At 37.6% G+C, this 22,594-nt stretch overlaps 1 protein-coding gene across 1 annotated transcript in view; it reads right to left on the bottom strand.

The window, feature by feature from the left end:
• Positions 1–22,594, bottom strand: part of LOC112143934 (eukaryotic translation initiation factor 3 subunit H) — a 60,944-nt gene that overhangs the window by 21,959 nt on the left and 16,391 nt on the right. Inside the window, exons 3-4 of the mRNA XM_024268181.2 lie at positions 7,315–7,482; positions 1,630–1,729 (exon numbers count right to left, since the gene is read on the bottom strand). Coding sequence (XP_024123949.1) covers positions 1,630–1,729; positions 7,315–7,482 — 268 coding nt within the window. The remainder of the gene's footprint in view (positions 1–1,629; positions 1,730–7,314; positions 7,483–22,594) is intronic.

Here is a 22,594-nt window from a genome sequence, read left to right as displayed (position 1 = left end):
TAAATTTGCTCTTTTTTTGCAGCATATGCTACAAAAAAAAGAGATCAAGTTGCTCAAATCTCATCCCAGGATCAATATTTAGTGTGTTACTCTCCTTTATGCACTGTACCAGAAATAAAGATGTTTACATAATGCTTGTTTGTGTGATATATAGTCAGGAAGTGCATCATTTGATAATGCTAAGGATTCTGGGAGCAGGATTCCCTCAGGCAGACTTTAAGATAAGGCTGAGGCACAAAGGGGGCAAAGCTGCCTGAGGCGTTGAGCAGAGAAGACAAGTGAGAATGAATTATAGCAGAACATAGGGGGAAATCGATAAAAAGAAAAGTGTTTGTTGGAATTTTTGGAAAAATGTTCATTTAATGAACTATAAAACATATTATCAAAACAATGACCTCTTCAAATGACTGCAGCTGTTCATAAAACTCTGTCTGAAGGAAAACTTTGCAGACGTGAAATGGAGCTTTCTCTGTAAGTTATGCCTGGCCACAGGGACCGCTCGGCACATGGAGCCTCAGATTCTGTGATGAAGTGGAGGCTATTGAACAGTGCCTGCATAGTGTAGAGGAGTTGGAGGGAAGTTCAAAAGGGGCTGCATCCATTCAGCACACTTCTATCTACATTTCTCACTTAACAATGTGGACAATAATAGATTCAAACTTTCAACATCAAATGCCTCCAGCTGAAGGAGAACCGTTCTTTCTTTCTTTCTTTGCAAAATGTAATGAGAGATGTTTTGGAAGTTGGCATCTTTTGGGGATAGAACGAAAAAAAAAAGAGGTACGAATTTTGGGTAAGTAGAAAAAAGAAAGGGAATAAAACAGAATTTGTAATAATGGAACTAATATTACCCGTTCTTGCCCTGGGCTGTCCCATTTCAGCCGAGGCTTGTTGGGAACAATGAAAGTGGCAGATTGGAGCTCTAATAAATCATAGGAACTAATGAAAAGCTGCAGAAACTAAAGTAATCCGGAGTCCAGGCCCAACACTAAGGGTCAATAACAGACCGGCTGGAGAGGGACTCACATGGGTGAAGAAATACAGAGGAAGTGGAAATTAAATAGTACCAAATACACTTCCAATATTAGGCTGCTTTGAATCAACTTCAACTCAAAGCTTCTGGGACTTCCATGTTCCATTGACACGCTTGTATTAGCCCGAGCGTTTGTGGCATCCTTGCACATATGCTTTTTGCATGAGTGACTTAGTGCTCTAGTGGTGCAATGAAGTGCATGGGAAAATAGTTCCCTCATTACATTTGTTTTTAGCTGCAATTTAAAAGCAATTACGATAAGCCTCGGGGGTCACAAAAAGCGTAAACATGGAACATTTATTTGACGGGCAAGGGGGAGTGAGCTGATAAATCATGATCATCATCATCAGCGTCCATCTCCAACTGCCACTAAATGCCTCCCCTGTGGATGCACCAGGCTGTATTTGCATTCCCCAAATAAACAGAATTAAATCAGTGAAAAGGGGAAAATTTAACTGTAACTATGAGCAATGAAGACCAACTGTTTTAAACACACAAACAAAAGGAAAATGAAGAATATTTGACAGTTGTTGCACTTGATCAAAAACGCAGCAGGAGTCGGATTTTTTTGTGTACTCTTGTAAGAAACGACTCACCCCTCTGGTGTGAAATCTTTCTCTTTGCAGATCTCCATGAGTTTGGGGGTAAGCCTGTAGGCTTTGAGAGACAGGGAGCCTTGGGCTGTCTTGATGGGATCTGGAATGAAGAAAAAAAGTGAATTATTTACTTTTATTCAGCTAACAAATCTCGTTTCCTTGTTTGTTTGTTTTTTCCTTGACATAATAATGTCTTTGTGCTCCAACATCACTTGTGGGAGGTAAGGAGAAATGAGAGTTCTTAAGATGCTAATGATCAAACAAAGAGAATTTCTCAAACATTATGTTTTTTTCCGTTAGAAAAATCGTTTTTCAATTGTAATGATGGAGCCTTGAGAGCAACTGTTCCAGATTCTCTGCTATGAATCTTAAAACTACTCCTAAAATCAATGACTTCAAGAGAGTTAACCCATAGAACCCATGGTGACGTCAGCGTAACAGAAAAACTAAAGGAATGTGTCTGCGGTCCACTCAGTTTGTGGTATTTTCGACATACATATTTATTTTTAGGGTTTTTGGGGGTTAAGACTGAAAAACAAATGGTTTCATGATATAATACAGTAAAAAAAAAAAAATCCTGACAGTATCTCAAGGTACTTTGATATTGTACTAGACTATGTTTCACTGGTATATTAAAAAAAAAAAACAATTCCAAGCAGTAGCAATATGCTTAATTTAAAATATATATTTCTATAGGTTCCTCTAACTCCGCTTAAATAATGTTATTGATGCTGAACAAAGTGCAAACAGGGTGCTACATTTTTTCATACAAAGATTTAAAACGACTGTATCTGTATGCATACTATAATAATTTATGTACCACTGTTAAGTCAATATGATTAAGAGATGTCTAAAAAGGTATATATATACCCAAAAAGGTATATATATATATATATATATATATATATATATATATCTTTATTTGTCATTGTCTCAGGTACAATGAAATAAAGCAATTGCTAAAGATAAACTGTGGCTAAATCACATTTTATTTCTTAATGCAGTTTTTAGATTTTTAAAAAAGCACAAACAACTCATCTCGTGTTTGTTCCCTCTGCGGGTGTTGTTTTTACAACTGTTGAAAACATAAAGAAAGAATGGTGAGCAGGAAAACGTCTCCAATCTAACTCTTTAAGACCCATTCTGATGAAAATTGTGTTTTTATAATTGTTCATGTAGCATTTTTCTCATGATGGACTTAAATATGGACATATATAAATAAAATTAAGCTCAAAGCTGCCTTTGTGAGAATTGTTTTATTCAAATTGTTGCAAATCAGGAGCATGTTCACGGTTTACAAAGATCAAAAACTGATTGGAGTGGATCTCTAATGCCTTTCAAAAAAGTATTTAAAAAGATCTTTCTAAATCCTCTGAACATTTCCCTGGTGGTACATCAGAACCCATCAGACTACCAGCCAACATGAAGTTTTGGTGCCACCAATTCCGTTCAGTAGCCCAGTCTGACAAGTCATTTACCTACAGATTAGCTGATCCCAAACAAAAGTGACAGTTAGCCGAGGGTCACGGCTCATCTCCTCTTGAGGGAAGAAAGTCCTGATCAGGACAGCTCTTCTAAATCCACAGAAACCAGGCTGACTCCATTGAAATGCAGAGTACACCAGAGGTGGCTTTACATACAACTACTTCTTTTTGTTGCTACCAAAGAAACAATTATATATTTTGTTTCCCCAAACAAACCTTTTTTAATTAAATATGAAAATGCCAGGAAAGTCCAAAAAATAAATGGAAATGTGAGTATTTTAAACAGAGGTATCAGAAAGTTCAAATAGGCACTAACACCCATGCAATATTCAGTTCTGCTTAGTATTTTCAAACAAGGGTAAACTGTTATTATAAAGCGTCTTACTAATGAGGCGCAAAGCCCCATCAGATGCACTCCACGTTCCTGACTCAGCAGCTCCAGTAAGATTTGTGTGTGAGTGACCTATAACCTTCAACTGTTTGCCTCCCTTGTAGAAACAATTGCTGCAGGCAATGCAATTAACCAGTTAGCTTAACTACCCACTTTATTTCCAAGCTCGCTGCACAGGAGCTATTTACCCACCAGTTGTCCAATTGATTGATCCTTTCATCGGCGTGAAATGACCGGTGAGCCGATGACAAAGAAAACAAAGAAGAAATCAATGTATTTCTTCCCCTTTGACTTTAAGCAGATAATGTAAATTCCTTTGGGGTGCTTTGATCCTTTAAGTGCTGAATTATTGATTGACATTAACAGGAGGCCTGGTTTGGAATGAGAAAACAGCCTGACTCCAAGTTTTTAAGAAGCGCTGGCGGGAGAAGATCACAGTTATGGTTCTGAAAATGATCCATCATCGGTTTGTATAAATCTAGAAAAAAAACTTTAGAAAAGACGATGGCTGCAGTTCTTTATACTAATGAAAGAGCAGCTGTATTTGAAGGATAACCAAACCCTAAATCAACTTTTTTTGGCTGCTGACCTCTATAAATGGGGCTTTAAAAGTGCTGCCTGTTGGTCACTGCCAAATTTTTGACAAATTAAAGTTGAAAATACAGTCAAAAACCATCTGTGTGCTGCCCCCTATAGGTTGAAACAAGGAATTACAGTTGAGTTTCGTGACTGGTCAAACCAAGAATAAATATGAAGGAATTTAAGCTTAAAATTGCATTTCTTTACAAAAAATGGCATTTGAAAAAGCTCTCTGTTGTGACGCAGCAACTAAAATGGGCGGGCCAAAGTCTCCTTGCTCCACTCCATTCTGACATATTCACATTATGTTTTCCACGTCTGAGCTAGCATCTGGCTCAAAACTGTACAACTGGATTGCACCAACATTGCTCGCCATTTTGTTGCTCTGCTAATGTTAGCTCGGAGTTGTGAGGAGCTGTAAGCTAGCAGGAGAGAGTCTGAACGAAGGAATGATGGGATGTCAGTGGAGGCTTACTTATGGTCCCACCTGCAACTCAGGTGAGTTTCTGATGAGCTGCACAAACTTTGTCCTAGAAAACGACAAATGTTTTCTTGATCTTGCCTAAAAATTGCATAGTTGTAATTAAAAGACCACGGGGAACACTTTCACAATGGATCAAAATAGAAAAATGTCTTTTTACTATTACAGTATTGAAATGTACCAATCAAAACAATCTGGTTTAAATATTGGGTAAGTCTATAATTTTATTTTTTCTTTAATTTGGAAAACACAAATCCAGTTTAGCATTTTAATAGAAGGATGATTTTTTTCTTTGCTTTGTGGTGATTTTTCTAAGGATCAGTGATGCTGTGTCACCAAATAAATTTCTTCCTATCTGGCATCAATACCTCATGGCTTCTATAAAACACAAAAACACCTTTTCAAAAGTTACCATGCTAAAAAAAAAGTGATTTGACAGTTGTAGCAGCAAAATGGCAGACATCAGTTGGTGTTTTCATATATTGGTAGAGCTGAAACAACCATAAAAAAATGACGTGTTTGTACAATTGCTGCTATTCCCCTGTAGCAATTTTCCCCGGAACAAAGACAGGTGATATAGTGCTAAACCCCAGTCAACTAACACACCGGAAGCCAGGATCACAGAATCAGATGACTGACGGATGCCCCCGCTGTGATAAACCGTGTGGTTCGGCATCCTGTCAGGTCTGTTCAAACAGTGCTCGCTCTACTACTAACATTACAAGATTGTACAAAGGTTTAACTATGATGATAAAAATCCCTTTAAGCAATTTGAAAGTGTGTATGTGGGGATCAACGAATGTCTTTTCACTGGATGGTAGATAGAATCACATTTGAAAATGTGTGACAACTTTCTTAGAGTTTGGTAAGAATCACAAATGCGTGTAAAAGGACTTTAAAAACCCAAACGAGTCACCTAAGGGTAAAAAAAACAATCTTTTGAATCCACACAGATTGCAGACACTTTATAACTTAGATGATTTTTCCACTTCCCATAGCTTTAGAGTCACGTACATGTTTCGTGGATTTTAGGATTATCACTTTTCTCACCTTGTTTTATTAGTGTTTTGTTTTCTTTCATCTAACATGGTATGTGCCACTTCAAACCCAAGCTTTGCGCTTTATCTTCTGTCGCTTTTCCTTTCATGAGCTACAAGGCATTAATTTTACAGGTTTCATTATTTTTGTTTTCTCTAAGAACCATGTCCTGATCATCTACAAAAAAGACATAATATGCAACTACTATTTAATGTTAAGTTAATTGCTAATTGTTGATTTTTTTTTACATTTTGTCAAACTTGTGACTAGATCTCTGGATATTCTCAAATCTTCAAAAGCATTTGACAAAATAATGTTTGTATTTGCTTTTATTTCTATACATTTAATTATATTTTCACATGTTTTCTTCTATTTTTTTTATCTACCGGTAATTTGTTTTATAGCATGTGATTCTGGACCAGATAGCCCATCCTAATCTCAGTGGATCTGGGTAAACTAAGGTTGAGATGATGATTTATTGCATGGTGAAAAATTGACACTCTAAATCCCTTTTCCACTCATTAGAATCTGGATATTTTTTGTGAATCTTGTCATACATGTGTGTGGATCCTAGAATTTTGTGTTCTACTTTTGCTAACTCTTTTGAATGTGGCTACCTTTAAAATCACATCAGTAATATCCTAAAAACACACCTTACAAACCGTTTGAATTTATTTTTAGTTCATATAAAACTGAAAAAGAGAGAAAGGCTATTATTTTTCTGTCAGTAGAAATGGCATATCGTGGCAGAAAAAGTGGATTTTCTGTGCGAATGGAGCTAACAAAGGTACCATTCCAACCCAAATAGAGCTGACAGTCGCTGGAATAAACTTTAAAGATGTCAACGGGCTTACTTGGGTCTCCATGCTGCTCCCTGATCAAAAGTTCCCCATGTTTTGATTTGAAAGACATAAGATGCAGATTTGCATCAAAGCTTGTATAAACAGACCCTCAGCTCCTCAGTATGTTTGAAATGTACTTCATTACAATACTGATTTATCTCTGTATAAACATCTGATTCAAACCATCCCTCTGCTTGGAATTACACGGTTTTTCATTCTGCTTGCCAAAATAATACTTTTTATACTGCCTTGTGGTTGATTCTGCTGCAAAAGGGTCGCTTTGGGAATCTCTTCAAATCTTCAACTGCCAGACAATCAGGGAAAAAAACTGGTTTATCTTTGATTTGGAGGTTTATTTAATTCAATGTCTGGAAATGCAGAATAAATCACCATAATTAACTATCATAACCTGCACTTCATTGAAGATTGTTACAAGAAGATTGTTAACCCTTTAATAACCCAGCCTCCCCCCCCAAAAAATATTTTAAAAAAATGATTTTTTTGTTGCTTATTGCCTTAGATTAGCAAAACACACAATTTTTTTAAAAACGTATGTTTTCAAAATATGCTTTATCATTTGGTTGCGCAGACAAATTTACAGCAAGTGCAGACGTGTACAACTTTGGGTTTTAGGAAAATAAGAAATTTTAAGTTTCTACCTGCATACAGTCGATTTATGATCGTCCACATGAATGTCAACACACGGTTGAGTGTCCTAATATGTTCAATAATACTCTTTATGTAAAAGTAATACTTTTTTTTAACTTAATTCATTTCATTTTAACGTAATAAAGGTCTGCCAATACTTGGAAGACATCTTGCATGATGAAATTAAAAAACCCAGAGAACCCATTTCCTGTTTCTACTCACCATAGATGAGAACGACCGATTCCTCGATGGCATGCTGGTAGCTGAACTGGGAGTCCAGTAGAGCTCTGCTGACAAACGAGCCATAGAGGGTGGACTGGTACCAGCCCACATGCAGATGGTCAATGTTGACGTGACGCAGGGAACGCATCATCTCCATCTGGTACTGGACTATAGGAAGAGACAGAGGCAGAAGCGGCGGGTAAGGCATGGGAAATGAAACAACGAGAAAAAAATGTATCTCCAAGATGAGCTTCACTATAATCAGCACTTTTTTTGGACGTGTGAACATCTAATGGCCATCTGGAACTGGACATGGTGTGTGAACAGAGGAGGAACATGGAGGGGGGGGTTAGAAATATGGCGAAAGAAACTGAGTGTTTGGAGCGTGAAGGACAAATTTGTTCAAACTCAGACAAACAAAGTAGAAAGTTCCATATTTTGCTATCAGATGTTTGTAACAAAGTTGTCAAAGCAAGCATCAACTGAGATCAACTGTCTCATCTTCCGTGTCAGTAACTAGATCTCAGTGAGGATAAAACAGCTGGACAGATACGCGGGTAGGCTTCAGCTTCTGGAGAAGGCTAGATCCATTACAGGGAGAGCCATTTCATTACAGCAGACACCTCCTAAGGACGCACAGCTAGAAATACACCCTGCCTCATCGGCTGTAAGTAACATCCAGCGCAAGTGGGCAAAGCAGTATGTCTATGTAGGCTAGCTGGAGGACGTTGATAAATCAGGTTGTGATTGGGCAGCTGTGGCCCCCTAGACCCAGTCTGAAGAGCCCATCTCTTTCCTGCTGGGGCTGTTAACAAGAACAAAGTGGAAGACTGAAAAACAGAGAGTGGAAAGCAATAGGTAAAATATTTGGGGGGGAGGAAGCTGGGACATGAGGTGGAGATAAGGAGAGGGGGCGTTAAAAGGATGAAATGAAAGATCAGCACCTGACAGAAAAAGAGGAAGAGAAATAAAGAAGGGTCGGTACAGAAAATATAATCTCACCTTCGTTACAAAGGTGGCGTTTCTTCTTTGTCTCTTTCTAATGGCATAAATTTGAGCCTCAAGGCGATGCTATGTAAAGCAGGAAGCAATGTAATTGAAAACAGATTATCATTCTATTTGATCACTTGGAGGGATGTGACCTCACAGAGCTCACACTGCGTCTAACGTGGCTTAGAGCTGAAGAATCTGCAGCCAGGCATGTGACTCCTTAAGATTTTTTTTGCATTAATTTAACACATCCTGAAGCCAAAAAACACACATATTTTGTAAACATGTTTTCAGTGCCTTGATGAAAAACGCACAGAAGCAAAAAAAATAAAATAAAATAACCGCACCCCTTTGCCTGGGGAGAAGCTTCTACGAGAACGTAGCTCTGAAATCCACCATCATAAGCAATGGAGGACAGCCGGGCACAGGGGCCTATTCACAGCCTGTCGAGCAAAGGTGGACCAGATGAAACTATCTATCCTTTTAATCTCGCCCTTTTATTTTGTGATTGACATGGTCAAGAGACAAAAGTAAGCGCTGCAAATGGGCAGGGGGGGAGGGGGGTTGAGAGAGGGCCAGAGAAATTGAGGAAGATATGGTGCAGAAAGGAAAGCGAGGATGTAATTCAGAGAAAAACTGGAGAAGAGGTTGGTGTCAGGAGTCAAGTGAAAAGAAATACACAAACCTGAGTTTTGTGGCTTGACAAAAATAGTCAGGATATTGAACATTTAAAAGGGAACAGATGAGCAGAATTAAAGACCTTTGGAGGATGACGGACAGTCCCGGACGAGCCCCCATCTCGGCAGTCCTACACTGCTAGGTTTTGTTATTTTAGTTTTGGGTTGGACCTTGGTAGTTTCTATTTGTGGGCTTTCTTTTGAATGGTTAGATTTAGTTAGGTAGCCCTAGCAGGGAGCTGCTGATGGACTGTCAATGTAGTTGGGTCAGTAATCCCTTTGTTTTTATTTTTTGTTTGAACAAGCACACTAATTATGCTCCTTTTTGCTGTACAGGACAGTTTTTGGTTTAATAAACTGTGCTCCTGGTGTCTGTGTTTCATATGTTACTGTCCTTTTCGTGTTTCCCCAAGACTTTAGACAGGTTTGCCTGTTGCGTACAACTTCACTTATATCTGCACATACATCTATGCACCCCTTTCCCAGTCTTCCCCTCTCAGACGCTGCCGATGCATAAACCTGCCCTGTTACCTCGTCATTAGCAAGGAAATTATGCACCAGCTCCCCTGTACACAGAGTGAGAGCTAAAGAATCGTCAACAACAGCAGAAAAACGATAAGCCATTTCCTCTGCCTCGTCTAATCTTTTATAACCCTAATGTGTGTTCAATACTTCAATATTCAGGGAGCAGTTTGTTTATAAAACTTTACAAAGACTCACTTCTGCAGCGATCGTTCAAGTGCAGAGCTGTTTACAGCAGATGGCTTCACAATGATTGGACACCACATTTGTTAAAACTGAAGTTCAGCTAGTTTTCCGGTCAGAAAATTCTGGATTGTATTTTAATGTGAGTTTAAAAGAAAATTTTTCTTTTAAAATATAATTGTTAGCTTATTATTTAAGGAAAACAATGTCACTGTTATTGAGAACCAGAACCGCCCAAAACAAAAAAAAAAAAATGCACAGCCGGCATCCCCTCTCCTTCAGCCTCTGTATTGATTTACATGATCAAATCTAAGTGAGCAGTAAGAAGCTTAACGCACCGTCTTTGGCCATACTTCTCTCTAACCTGCTGAACTCGAGTACATTAAGAAACACTTAACGCTCACTTAATGTTTTATTTAAGAGACACTACAGACAAGATTCCTCACAAATCTTCTCGTTGTCTTTACAGGTTTTCAAGTGAAAAGTGCTGAGATCTGTTTGCAAATGTCTCCGTTTTAACTACAGTCGTGAACTTAGTCATAAAAGTCTGAAATGTTGACAAGCAGGGAAAGGATGAGCTAAGAATCCACTTTTATCCACAAAAGAAACAAAAAAAAGTTGTGCATTTGTCCCTAAAAAACAAATATTTTTACTAATATGTATTTTTTTTAATGTTGTGTATTTACAATCCTGGAATCACACAGATTTCCTGTTTCTTCTTAGTAAAGAAGTTAAACATTTCTTGACAGGGGTTGTCTTTGATAGGAGCTCTGTTAGGATCAATACTAATTAAGCGACTAGCCTTATAAGGTGGAAACTCAATGCGTGTCAGAGAAAAGACGACACCACTTACCACCACTAGTCAGAACATTTAGAACAAAGTTAAATAAAAGGCAAAGGTCTGCTTTGTTCTATCTATAACCAATTATATGGTTACAGAACTATTTCAGAATTTATAATAAAGACATATTTCAAAATGTGACTTCATCCCTGCGGCTTATTTCAGCCTAGAACCTGAGACAACAGTGCTAACCATTACACACAAGCAGTCTGAGAAAATGAAACTGGAAAATACTTTTCCAGTCGGTTATCACATCCAAACACTGTGTCAGTGAGTCAGCGGATGATATCGAGCAAAGGCCATCTGGTGAAATAACTTAGGAATACTTCACAGTCCTAAATCTGCACCGACTGAGCAGCAGCCCAACGATGTGAGAGATACTCAGCCTTCACAAGAAACAGACAGGTGGACTTTAAAGCAAACAACTAAAGGCTGCACTAGGGGGTCAGACAACATGCAGACAATCTTTCAGCCTGATACAGAAAGCGAGATTGAGAAAGCTGAGGAAGGCTACAGGCCAGTGGCAGCTGGCCAGCTCATCCACCTAAGATCTAATACAAAGCACAGAGCCTTGTAAATGCCACAGGATCAGTACCTTGTTCCTTCATATAACATGAATTGCAGGTGTGAGGTATAAAAAGAAGGAGAACAATCTCTGGGCTTATCAGAAGCGTGTATGCTGCTGATGTGTGGAAGCAGTAAGACATACCATTTGAACCAAAATATAAAAGTAAAAAATGTGATTTTTTTTTTATAACTTATCAATAACAAAGGCTTTTAAAATAGTTTTTAAAGAGCCTGAACAAAAAAAGTTAAAATAATACTCAAAGAGAGTTCAAAAACTGTATATTTTCCATCAAATACCCTTGTTTTTGAGGTAAACAATGAGACAGAATTGGGTAAAAACTCATCTTTTTAGGTCATGGTACGATTTAGAGTAATTTGATTTTGAGAATTTGCCGCTATCATGCCCCAGTCCAATACGTTTGAAAAAACAATAAAAAATGAACGAATGCAAAATAAAAAAATATAGATTTTTCCCTAATTTTGTTTTATTATAATTACCGTATTTTATCATTTATCACTTACACGGTGCATTTTGTTGGAGTTGCTTGAACAACAAAGTCAAAATAATGTAAATTTCAACTAGAAACAGTTAACAGTTAACTAGTAAAATAGGTGATAATTAGTTGTGAGGGAAAGTTTGGTTACTGAAGCTTCATTACCTTCAGAACTATTGAACATTCTTTTAATGTTATGTGATTCGACTTCTATTGAAAATTCTTAAATTTAAGTTTCTCCCAAAATCATAGTTGTTGAGTGAATATGATGTTGAGTATTCATGAAGCGGACAAATCAATAATGTAACCATTTACTAGTTTTGATTGCTTGTGAGATATTACTTTTTTTTTTTTTAAATCCCTTTTCCCCCAGAAATTACACTTGCGGTGTGATTTACAGCAATAGAATGTCAAGATCTCTTTGTGATATGTAGAACTCTAGTAGAGTTAAAATATACAGCATGGATGATGATATTAAGAATAAAATAAATATCCAAACTCTGATTGGAATGTAAACATCTGATTTAAATCAAATCTGAAACTATGTGATCTGGCTCAATTTCAAATCATTGATTGGATCAGGAAATCCCTCCACAAGAATACTAAAAGAGAAAAAGACCACAAAAGAAATACACAGTTACTAGCAATTACAATTTTTGTGGTTTTAAATAATCTTTGTCATATTTACAATGTCTGTGTCTATAAGATAAAAAGAGGAATGGTCAGTTAAGAGAATAGAAAGGTTATAAAGACAAGCAGTACTACTGTTTGATCGCTGCATCCATCATCATCCGCGTTACTAGGGCGGCTGATATGTACACAATGGCAACATTAGCCTGGGAACAGTCAATTTAACGATATCGTCAGGGTGTGGAGGTGGGAGCGTGCCCACCTTTCGCTATTCCTCTCTCATTTATGCCATCCTGCTGCCTCTCACATCAATCAGCCGAGGTCTTGAGGGCCAGACGGGAATGAGTCTGCCCATTCCCTTAGTGCTCCCTGATTGTTTGTGTGCGTGTATGTGAGACAGTGAACGGAGCAGAGACATCTGACAGAGACAAAGTGAATGTGTGTTTAAGGGAGATTGTGTGAAGGCACAAATTAAGTAAGGCTAACAGGACCCAGAGAAGAACGGGAAAGACGTGTGGATAAAATGCTTTTGTGTGTGTTTTTTCACACATTTTTGCATGTGTGAATAACACTTAAGAACAAAAAAAAAGTAGGAGGCGTGAAGCCTACAAATGCTGTGCAGCGCATGCTAAACATCTAACGCCAAATAGGTGTGTGTGTGTGTGTGTCATGCAGAATGGAGGTTGTTTATCAGCCAGGAGCAAAACTCCTCACCTTTTCGCAGTAAAAATCAACAGTTGCAATCAACACAAGGCTCGGCGAGAGCATTTGTGTGTTTGTCTGACATGAAGCAGACAGATAGTCCATACGCTAATGCTCAATGACACTGGGGGTTAACTGCAGTGGACCCAGGCCACCGCTCCTCTGTGTGGGCAGTGAAACCCGATTTAGCATGCATTTTGTGTTCGAGTGTAAAGATGCACCAACTGGGGCGTCCAATCATTCAACAGATGCAGTCTTAACAGAGAAATACTTGCACACCCACACCCCAGCAATACACTTTATATGCAGAAAAGGCTAGCAAAAGATAAACACTTCCAGATTAGATTAGGAAAAAAATACCATGTTGCGAAATGTGACTTCATGAGCCAAGAATGGTTGCTTGTATTTAAATACAAGAGTATACATACCCCCAAGCTTTGTCAGGTTCATTTGGAAAACAACTCCAAGATAAGGTTTCCCATTTCCCAAGTAAAATAAAAGGAACCTCTGAACTACATAATAATACTTCCTTTATAACAAGTGTGCAAATACTTCAACATCCATCCATCCATCTATTGATCCATCCCTATTTTTGTGTTCAAAAATTTAAACACCCACTCAAATAAAAATTATGTTTTTTCATATGTTCTTATGGCATTTGTCTCATGATGGAGGACACATATTAAGAATATTAAGATAAAACTGTGTTTCTGAGTATTTCTTTATTCAAATCGTGATGAATCACCAGAAGAAGAAAAATACAGTTTGAAAAAGCTTGTAGTTGTTACGTAAACACTTAAAATCAGCAGGCACTCTATTCCGATGGATCCACATGCAGACAAATAGATCCATGAATGTCTTTGTTTCCTTGTCCGAGCTGGTATCTGGCTCAAAACTGTACAGCTGGATACCTCCAATACTTCCCGCCATTTTTGTTGCTCTGCTAATGTTAGCATTGAGTTGTGAGGGGCTGTAAGCTAGCAGGAAAGAGTGTAAACAAAGGGATGATGGGATATCAGGGGAGGCTTACTTCCATGCCAACTGGCCCACCCACAACTCAGAGGCAAATTTCTGATGAACTCCTGGAGAAATTATGTCCTAGAAAAAAACACAAGTTTGTGGATTTTGCCTAAAAACTGCAAAATTATAATTAAAAGGCCACTGGAGGCACTTTTAAAATAGGTAAGAGATGATTGGAGAGGGACTTTAACTAGTTTCGACCCCTTTACACCAAAGCTTTAGCTCCAGTGCTTACATTCTTTCGACTACCATAACTCCAACTGTTGACACAGTTAGCGCAATTACAGCAGAAGCAAACAAAAACGCTAATTTGCAGCACTTTACAGTAGAGACGTGCTCTCTTGTGTTAAAGGGTTAATTTTAATGACTTGAATGATCTTAATATGTTTAAATGTAATTATCCCAAACATAGCTTCACAGTTTTTTGGAAGTTGTTGTACCTCAAATTTTAAATTCATACCTGGAATCAATCCTAACACAGATGAAACAAGAATTGCAGTTAAACGTTGCACAGATTTATAGAAATTAAACGATGCACAGATTTATAGAAATTGTCCAACGGTTGTAACATCAACGGTTCACTTCAACTTTCATGGGGCTCATCTGTTTACTTTTTTTTTGTAAATTCTTCCAGTCCTCAAAATGACTTTACTTAATTACATATACACGCACAGCATTGAACAAATCACAGGGCAGCAAAGGTCGTAACAATCAATAATCCATTTTGATCCACACAGATACTGTATGTTGTCAATTTCCTACAATCGGGGTGTAAAAAATGTTCCACCATCCCTGCTTAAATGTGGAGAGGGGAACATTTTGTCTTAGATTTCAAACAATCTTGCTGAAGTTACACTTAAATATGATCTTTTTCTTACATTTGACTGGTTACATCACACAAAAAAGACCTGATTAAATAAAAAAGCAACAACATTTCCTAAAAAGTACCATTAAAAAAGGAACTTTTACCCTGTTTGCTGGACCTGTATGCGTCTGTGAAGTTCCCGAGCGACGGTATATCATCCACCTGCCACAATCCAATAAAAGCTTTAGCACCACAAGTGAAACAAAACTAATGTTTAGAAGCATTACAGTTTAAAGACGACTTATTCCACCAGTCCTTTTGCTAAGTGAAGAACGGTGTAGTTCCACGGTTGCTCTAAGTATTTCATTTTACCCTTAGGACTCGGCACAACACACCTAATTTAATGAGTCTAAACTCTTGACCCACTCGTTCAACACAGCTGGGATCCTGACTTTACTTCAAACTGCATTCTAAGAGCCCTGTAATTCAGAAAGACAGGCCGTTTGCATAGCTAAAAAAAGAGAGTCAGAATACTTGATAAATACACTCTGTACAGGTTGATTAATGGGGGAAAAAAGGCGTTTAGATGAATGACATTTGTTGGTGTTTTAATTTTTGCCTCTCTTCTAAGCACAAATCTTCTATTTCATAAACTTTTCTACAATTATTTAGCAATTTATTGTGATTTTTTTAAGGTTCTGAACTCTTGGACGTTTGATTGTTTTAGAAATAACCTTAATATTTGGATTTACATAAACTCCTGTCTGTAGTAAGAGGCGACATCATTCACTTGTCTGTAATGAGCTGATCTGAAGCCAGTTTCTCAGAGTCATTGTTATCACAATCCTTTGACTCCAATCTATCCAAAAATGGGCAGTTAGGATGGCTAACCAAGCATGGCAGCTGTTGGAACCCAACCAGTAAGACAAAGATGATCACATCAAATGGCCATGCTCTCAATTGAGAATGATTTTAATCACCAACATAAAAAAGGATGTAAGATTTTAAACCAGAGATAGATGTTGATCTGTGAAGAAAATTTATGGAGAGACTTAAAAACTATTATTTGTTAGTTAGAAATGTAAAGAAAAAACTACTGAACTGAAGCAAAACTACAAAAAATTTAAAGTATCGTCTTGTGGATAAATTGCTATGAAATGATGATTAAAACTACACTTAATCCTTTAAAGCTACGTTCATACCGAATGTGATTTGGGGACAGTCTCAATGTTAAGGATCAGAGGTCCTACGCAACATTTTTAGCATCAGCTGCAGCGTTCTAGCATGTGTGTGTGTGTAATTCTTGATATGCAACTCAAGTGTGTGTACCTTTTGGAACTTGCAATCGTGTGTTCACATGTATAAAAATTATGAAATAAAAAAGTGCAAAGTACAATGAACACATGCACAATTTCAATTTACAACAGTTTGAAATTAACTACACACTCAAATCTTTAAAAAATTAGGCACAAATTGCCTGTTACACACACAAAACCGTATTTACGCACAAAACTGATGCAAGACTTTATGTCTCTAAGATTCATGATTGAGTGATGTGTTTACATGCTGCTAGAATCCTGGGTAATCAGAGTTTTCTTATCAGCTGCTTTAAACTTGGATTGTGAATATCTGGTGAAAACGTGACATAAACATATATGGCCCAATAATTCATATTAAAGTCTAAATATCCGTTGTTTAAAACAATCGACACTAAAGTTTCTCTATTATCATCACTCCCTCGCAGCTCGCAAAGCTGCTTTTCTCCGCTTCAGAATCTGTTGGAACTACGTTAACTGTGTTAACACTGATGCTACGTTAACACTGATGCCAAAGCTCTGATGTAAAAGGGTTTAGTTCAACAAAATAAAGTATGTTTCCATTGTCAAAACACAATGTGGCTGTTAGGTTAAGAGCAAACAGCTCAAACCCTTTCATTTGTAAAACTTTGTCTATGTGTTTGTTTCCTTTGTCCCTGCTGTTCTCAAGCAAACTAAGCGTATTTACTTCCAGCAAAACAGAACCGAATTGTTCACATACTGTTGTAATAAGGTTTTCCCCTAAATTAAGGACATTATGCAGCCAAGGTATGTCCTAATGTTCTTTCAAGGCTTTTGTCAATTTGCTTTTCCATTTACTGAAGCCCAAGAAAACAGACTAATTAAATGTTTACATTTCTGTCACCTAAGGTAGAACAGGCTCAGAGGATTCGCTGCACACAGGCTGATCATGCTTTTATTTTGTGTATAAAAGGCTTATAAGAATCAAAGCCAGAAAGAAGTATATGAAGTGAATTTTTATATGGAGAGTGTCATCTTAAGCACATTCAGAGACCGAAGAAAACAAAATATGAGTGATATGAGATAAACTCTCATCTTGTGATGCAATTGCTTGCAGGGATTACAAACACTCTATGGTGGGTTTTTTTTTTTTAAGCGTACATATAAAAAGGGATTCAACAGACTGGAGTGTCTCTGTGGCAGCTCCCAGAGTCTGGGCAAACAAAACCCATTCTCAGAAAAGGTGAAGGAGTTTTGAGATGACTCAAGCCCATGCACCTCACTGTGAAGAGACAACTAAGATAGATCTCAGACAGTCAGGAAGGTGAAAAAACTAGAAACCTAAGGGAGGACATTGCTGGGCAAAAAAAAAGAGAAAAACAAGTGAAAGGCACAACAAGGGGCAAAAAAAATAGCTGTTTTTCAAGAAAAAAAAAACACATTGGTCAGAGAATGATGTATGACACGACCACTGATGGCCAAGGGGTTAGTAACAGGAGAAGACACCATGTAAGAATGAGTCAGTCCTGTTCACTTTTATATACATTTTTTTGAAGTTACATCACTTTTTTATTGTGACGAACTCTAGGTACATCTCAGCCTGGAGAGGTTTGAAAGAGGACACTAGTAAACCAACACAAAAATTCTCAGCTCTGAGAAGTGTTAATGGAAGCTTCAACCAGAGTAATCGGCACTTTATAACAAAAATGGAGATCATCATGAGCACAACTTCAAATTAATACTAATTAATGATGGTTAAATGGGAATTTAGAAGGTAAACGTCATTCAAAAAAAACTTAATTTTTCTCCTCCTCTGCAAAGAAAAATTACATATTTTCTACAGTCTTTTGGGGCTAAATGCTGCTGATATGAGTTTGGAGCTCGCCCGTTCATCTGTCACAGTATTCTGCCCGTGCACGTGTTCATCTGTCAGAGGACGGAAGTGGTGATAAATGTGCAACTAGTCTGAAAGTAAATGGCGCTATCCAGTTCTGGTTTGGTCCGGAGCGCCAGCAGAGGTGCGAGGCTAATTTACAGAAGCCCGTCTATAATGGGATGTGTGCAACCTCTTTGCAAGCGAGCTTCTGCGTTTGCCTGAGTACACCCAGCACGGTCCGTGTTCCACCTGGCACACTGGATTAGGTGCAATTAATCTTAGTTAAGCAAGCCCTGCGGAGAGAGATGCCTCTCTTACAAGTGCAGGTACGTGCAATAAACAGACACACACAAGTCACGAGAAAAACAGACGCACAAACACTCGGTGATGCACCTGAGAGACGGGGAGCACGGAGAGGCAGATGCATTGCGTGCATAAGTTCACCATATGCAGGTTTGATAGTGTTGCTTTTCACAGAGTTTTGTTTTTATAGAGGGAATACTGTTGGATGGGAACTTGAATCACCTCTGCATCCACCAATGTACCAATCACATGAAAATAAAAAATAAAACTAATAATTTTGCTTATATCTTTCATAACTTTTTTACTTATTTAAGTACAGTCATGAAATTTAGAGGTTTCTATAATGTACTTTTTGGTTCGAATAGGTGTTTAAATGCTTTCCAAACTAAAAAAAAAAAAAAATTGAATTATTTCCTTTTTATATAGTTTAATTGGGTTTAACTCAATAAAAACACTTATTTATGACACTAGATATAAGTTTAGAGAGAAAATCCAACTTTTAAAGCAACAACATACATGTGGGCTGTAAAAATACCAAAAGACATTTTTAATAATTTATATTGTATTTATTACTTTCAATCCTTTTATTTAATTTTAAAGTATCTTTTATTACAAAAAGTCTCAACATTCCATCAATAAAATTCAAAGACTAACAAAAAAGGAATATTTCATTTGAGGAATGGCCTTGCTTCTTTTTAATAATTCATGTTTAACCCTACACTTCATCCCAAAAATGTTATTTATTTTCCCTCAACTCCCCACAGATTTGCCATTTCAGTTCATATATTTATAGATGTTGGTAATCTATGCATGAGCAATTAATTGCTGCAACACCCACTTCATTTGTCTTCAGCGGGCCCCATGTGGCCACACCTGCGCAGAGGAGGTTTGGATTCACATAAGCAGACACAGGTACACCTGTGATTAACACACACCCACAGAGAAGCAAAGAAGAATGTATTTCAGGGTTTTTTGGCGTCTCCTGTCAGAGCCTCTTAATCTTCTCCCTAGACAATGTTAAGTAACTTCTGCATGAGCAGAAAATGTTTTAGTCAGTGATACTAAAAAGAGCAGCTGGTTTATTAAGAACAGGATAATTAAAGGAACTATTAATCTTCTGGTCTTCTACTGGTGTTTAGCTACTTATTCATCAGTGGAAAATCACTTGTTTTTCTCTTTTAATGACTGTAATTCATTTGCATGATTCTTTCTTCTGACTGCTGGCTCTACATTTACAATTATTCTTGCGTTCACCCCATCTATTAACTATACTTCTAAAAGCCTTACAGAATGTGTCAATTTCTCATTACTTTTCTTTTTCAAAACAACCCCATCTCCATCCTAAACATCCATTTTCTTTCAATTCAATGCATGTATTTTTTCACACCATATTTTCCCTCTTTTCTTTCAACCTACCTGTAGTTCCCATAACCCACTTGGTTGAGCAGCAGATGGATGTAATGACCTCCTGCCACATGCATAATCAAATCCACGAGGAGAGAAATGAGCAGAAAACATTTCTCACAGCTTGGAAAAAAAAGGACGCTTCAATGCTAAGATATAATGCCCCCATGTATGTATTTCTGTAAAAGGTGGGCTGCCAAGTGGTTTCTAAGTAGCCTTGATGAGGAAAAGAAGAAAAAAAAACCCCAGAGGCAATCAATTTCCCATTTAAAGCAGGTAGAGCGATCTATTGAAAGGCTAACCCCCAAGGTAGACCTTATAAGCATAGGGTGAGACTAACTTTTAGACAATGCATGAAAACACACACGGAAATATGCCTCGGTGCATACTGAAAAGTAGTTTAGTGGAAAAGTGGAAGGATCATGACAGAGGTGGTTTTAATCCTCACGACTTCAATTAACCCACCGTGAACATGTCTGCCCCCAAACGTCAGTTAAAGAACGCAAAACCCAGCAAAGAGAAATATTGAAATAATTGCTCATAATTAGTTTCATTTGTATTTTTTTACCAGTTTACCTTTGTGGCAGTTTAAGATTAGGCTTTTTTCTTCTCATTTGTGGGTGTAGATAATCACGGTGGTGAATTTAACAGGTGATTCTAACCTCCCAAAAACGGAGGCGTATTTACCAAATGGACAACTTTTTTTTTTTTTTTGGCTTTATACAAGACACCAAAACAAAAAGCATCATTATCTGTTAAAAAAATGCCAATTCCATTTCCCACTGTGGAACAGTTTCTGCTTTAAACTTGTTGCCAGTGCACGGCGTCATTATCAGCACCTCGACCAGTCGCATTGCTGCAAGGTAACAAAGCATGCAGCATTCCAGACCTGCATCCTCTGCTGCCCCTCAATTCATTAGATGGAAAACTCTCTTATTTGCATTAGCTTCGTTTCGGAAGATCTAATCAGCTGCTCTTTCATGTGTGCAACTTTCCCTGTGATGCAACAATCTGTGCTTTAATGGAAACAAATGCAGTGAAAATGCTGCAAGAGGATACAAAGATGTTGACATTATTCTCAGCTAAAGCAACAAGATGTCATTTATGTGATGCTATTAAAGAGTGCGAGAGTAAAATAAGATCTTATTTCAAATTCACCTTGATTTAATATGTTGAGAGAATGTTAGAAAATCTAAGTTCAGTGGGTCAAAATGTTTCAGGTTTCTTTTTCATCTGTAAATAGCAGCAAAAAATATTTGTCAGTTTAAACAAAAACATTGAAAATTAAACTAACAGATAAATATTATAATAACTTCAATAAAGAGATACACAAAATGAGGAAGATGTTTCAACTTTAAAGATCACTCTAATACAAATTGTGTTTTTGTGGCATTTTCTGAATGATGGAGGACAAACAAAAATTAACCTTGAAATTGCATTTCTGAGGTTTTTTTTTATTCAAATCATGAATCAGGAGCAGATGAAAAGATGCTGTTTGAAAAAGAGCTTATATGGGACATTGAAAATACGCTGGGAGGACCTCACCCCAGGCTCACACTGAAATTATTCTGGTTCCGGTGCGGACGCCAGAGCGGTCTAGTACAGCAGATGACTCACATTGGGTACAGATAGCTGCAGTCCTGCTGCAGCCAAAAGCTCTGCTGCCGACCTCGCGAGACTCCAAACTCACGTAGGGTCACACTATAATCCGCCATTTATATAGGAATTACTAGCAAACAAACCCTCATTCCACCGTGATTTTGAATTATTTTCACACTTATCTTTCTGCTTGACTCGTCTTCATACAACGGGCAAGCATGGAACTTGCTTTAATAATTTTGTCTTATATATGCTTAAATGTACATATTTGACTGTGTTGCACATATTGTAAAGCAAGTATGGGAGATCGAGGTTGGTTGTCACAATGACGTTATGTTTACAATACGGTGAAAACAAGGAGAACAGCAGAAAATAGGGTGCGGAATGACTGGATAAGCTCTATCCTTCAAGCTCTCAGCAACAGGGAAGGGGGGCGGGGTTGCCCCACAACAACAATCCTGCTCACAAATTAGAGGTAAAAAATCTAATGAACTACTACCGCCCTGTAGAATCTATGTCCTAGAAAATGACACGGGTTCTTTGATTTTGCATAAAAACAGCAAAATCATAATGAAAAGATCACTGGGAATGCTTTTAAAATAGATCAAAAGATAATTGGAGAGGGACTTTAAATGAGATTAAAAAATAAAAAAAACATGAGAAATTGTAGCATAGAGCTTAAATCCTTTGAATTCATTTAAAACTTTTCTCAGAACAAACATTTTTTCAGGGGGAGATATTTTCCCTTTGTCTTTCATCACTGATGCTAAATCCACTATAAAGTTACATTGCTAATTGGTTTGATTTGCATTTTAAAAAGAGCAGGAGAGACAAAAACAAAAACGGCAAAAAGGTGCATCAATCAAACAATTAATCCCAGTAATGAGTGCAGGTCGTTTATGCAAGACGAGAACCCTTCCAGGCTCCTTTTAATGATGTGTCTCGTTAGGACGAAAGTCACTAGTAAGTCTGTTTTCTACTGACACGCCAAATCAAATGTTTTTTGGTAAGGAGAAAAACAATCCCAGTCAGAAAGACAAATACATTTCTAATTACTGAACTGGTGAAACAAACCTCAGGAAATCTTGTTTGCCCCTTCAACCTGACAGATCGTCCTGTCTTCATGCCCAAAAAGAAGGAACAGCTGAATGAAGGCTAAATTTGCTGCACCCATGCACTAAACAAAAGAGGCTAGTTGGTACAGTTTGGAGCAGCTCAGAAACCAATGATTGCAGAATATTTTTAAGGAAAGAAGGACAGTTATACTCAAAAAATAAAGGAACATTTGGGTTTAGTTGGGCCTTTTTTGGTCCCTGGTTTAGCAGCCAAATCAGTGCTTTAAGTGGGCCGGTGCGCTCCGGTGCTGAGCACCGGGACTTCTTTAAATCTC

This window comes from Oryzias melastigma, linkage group LG16 (genome assembly GCF_002922805.2).
Source record: "Oryzias melastigma strain HK-1 linkage group LG16, ASM292280v2, whole genome shotgun sequence".
In the NCBI taxonomy this organism is placed as follows: Eukaryota; Metazoa; Chordata; class Actinopteri; order Beloniformes; family Adrianichthyidae; genus Oryzias; species Oryzias melastigma.
This window is presented reverse-complemented; position numbering and strand designations above follow the sequence as displayed.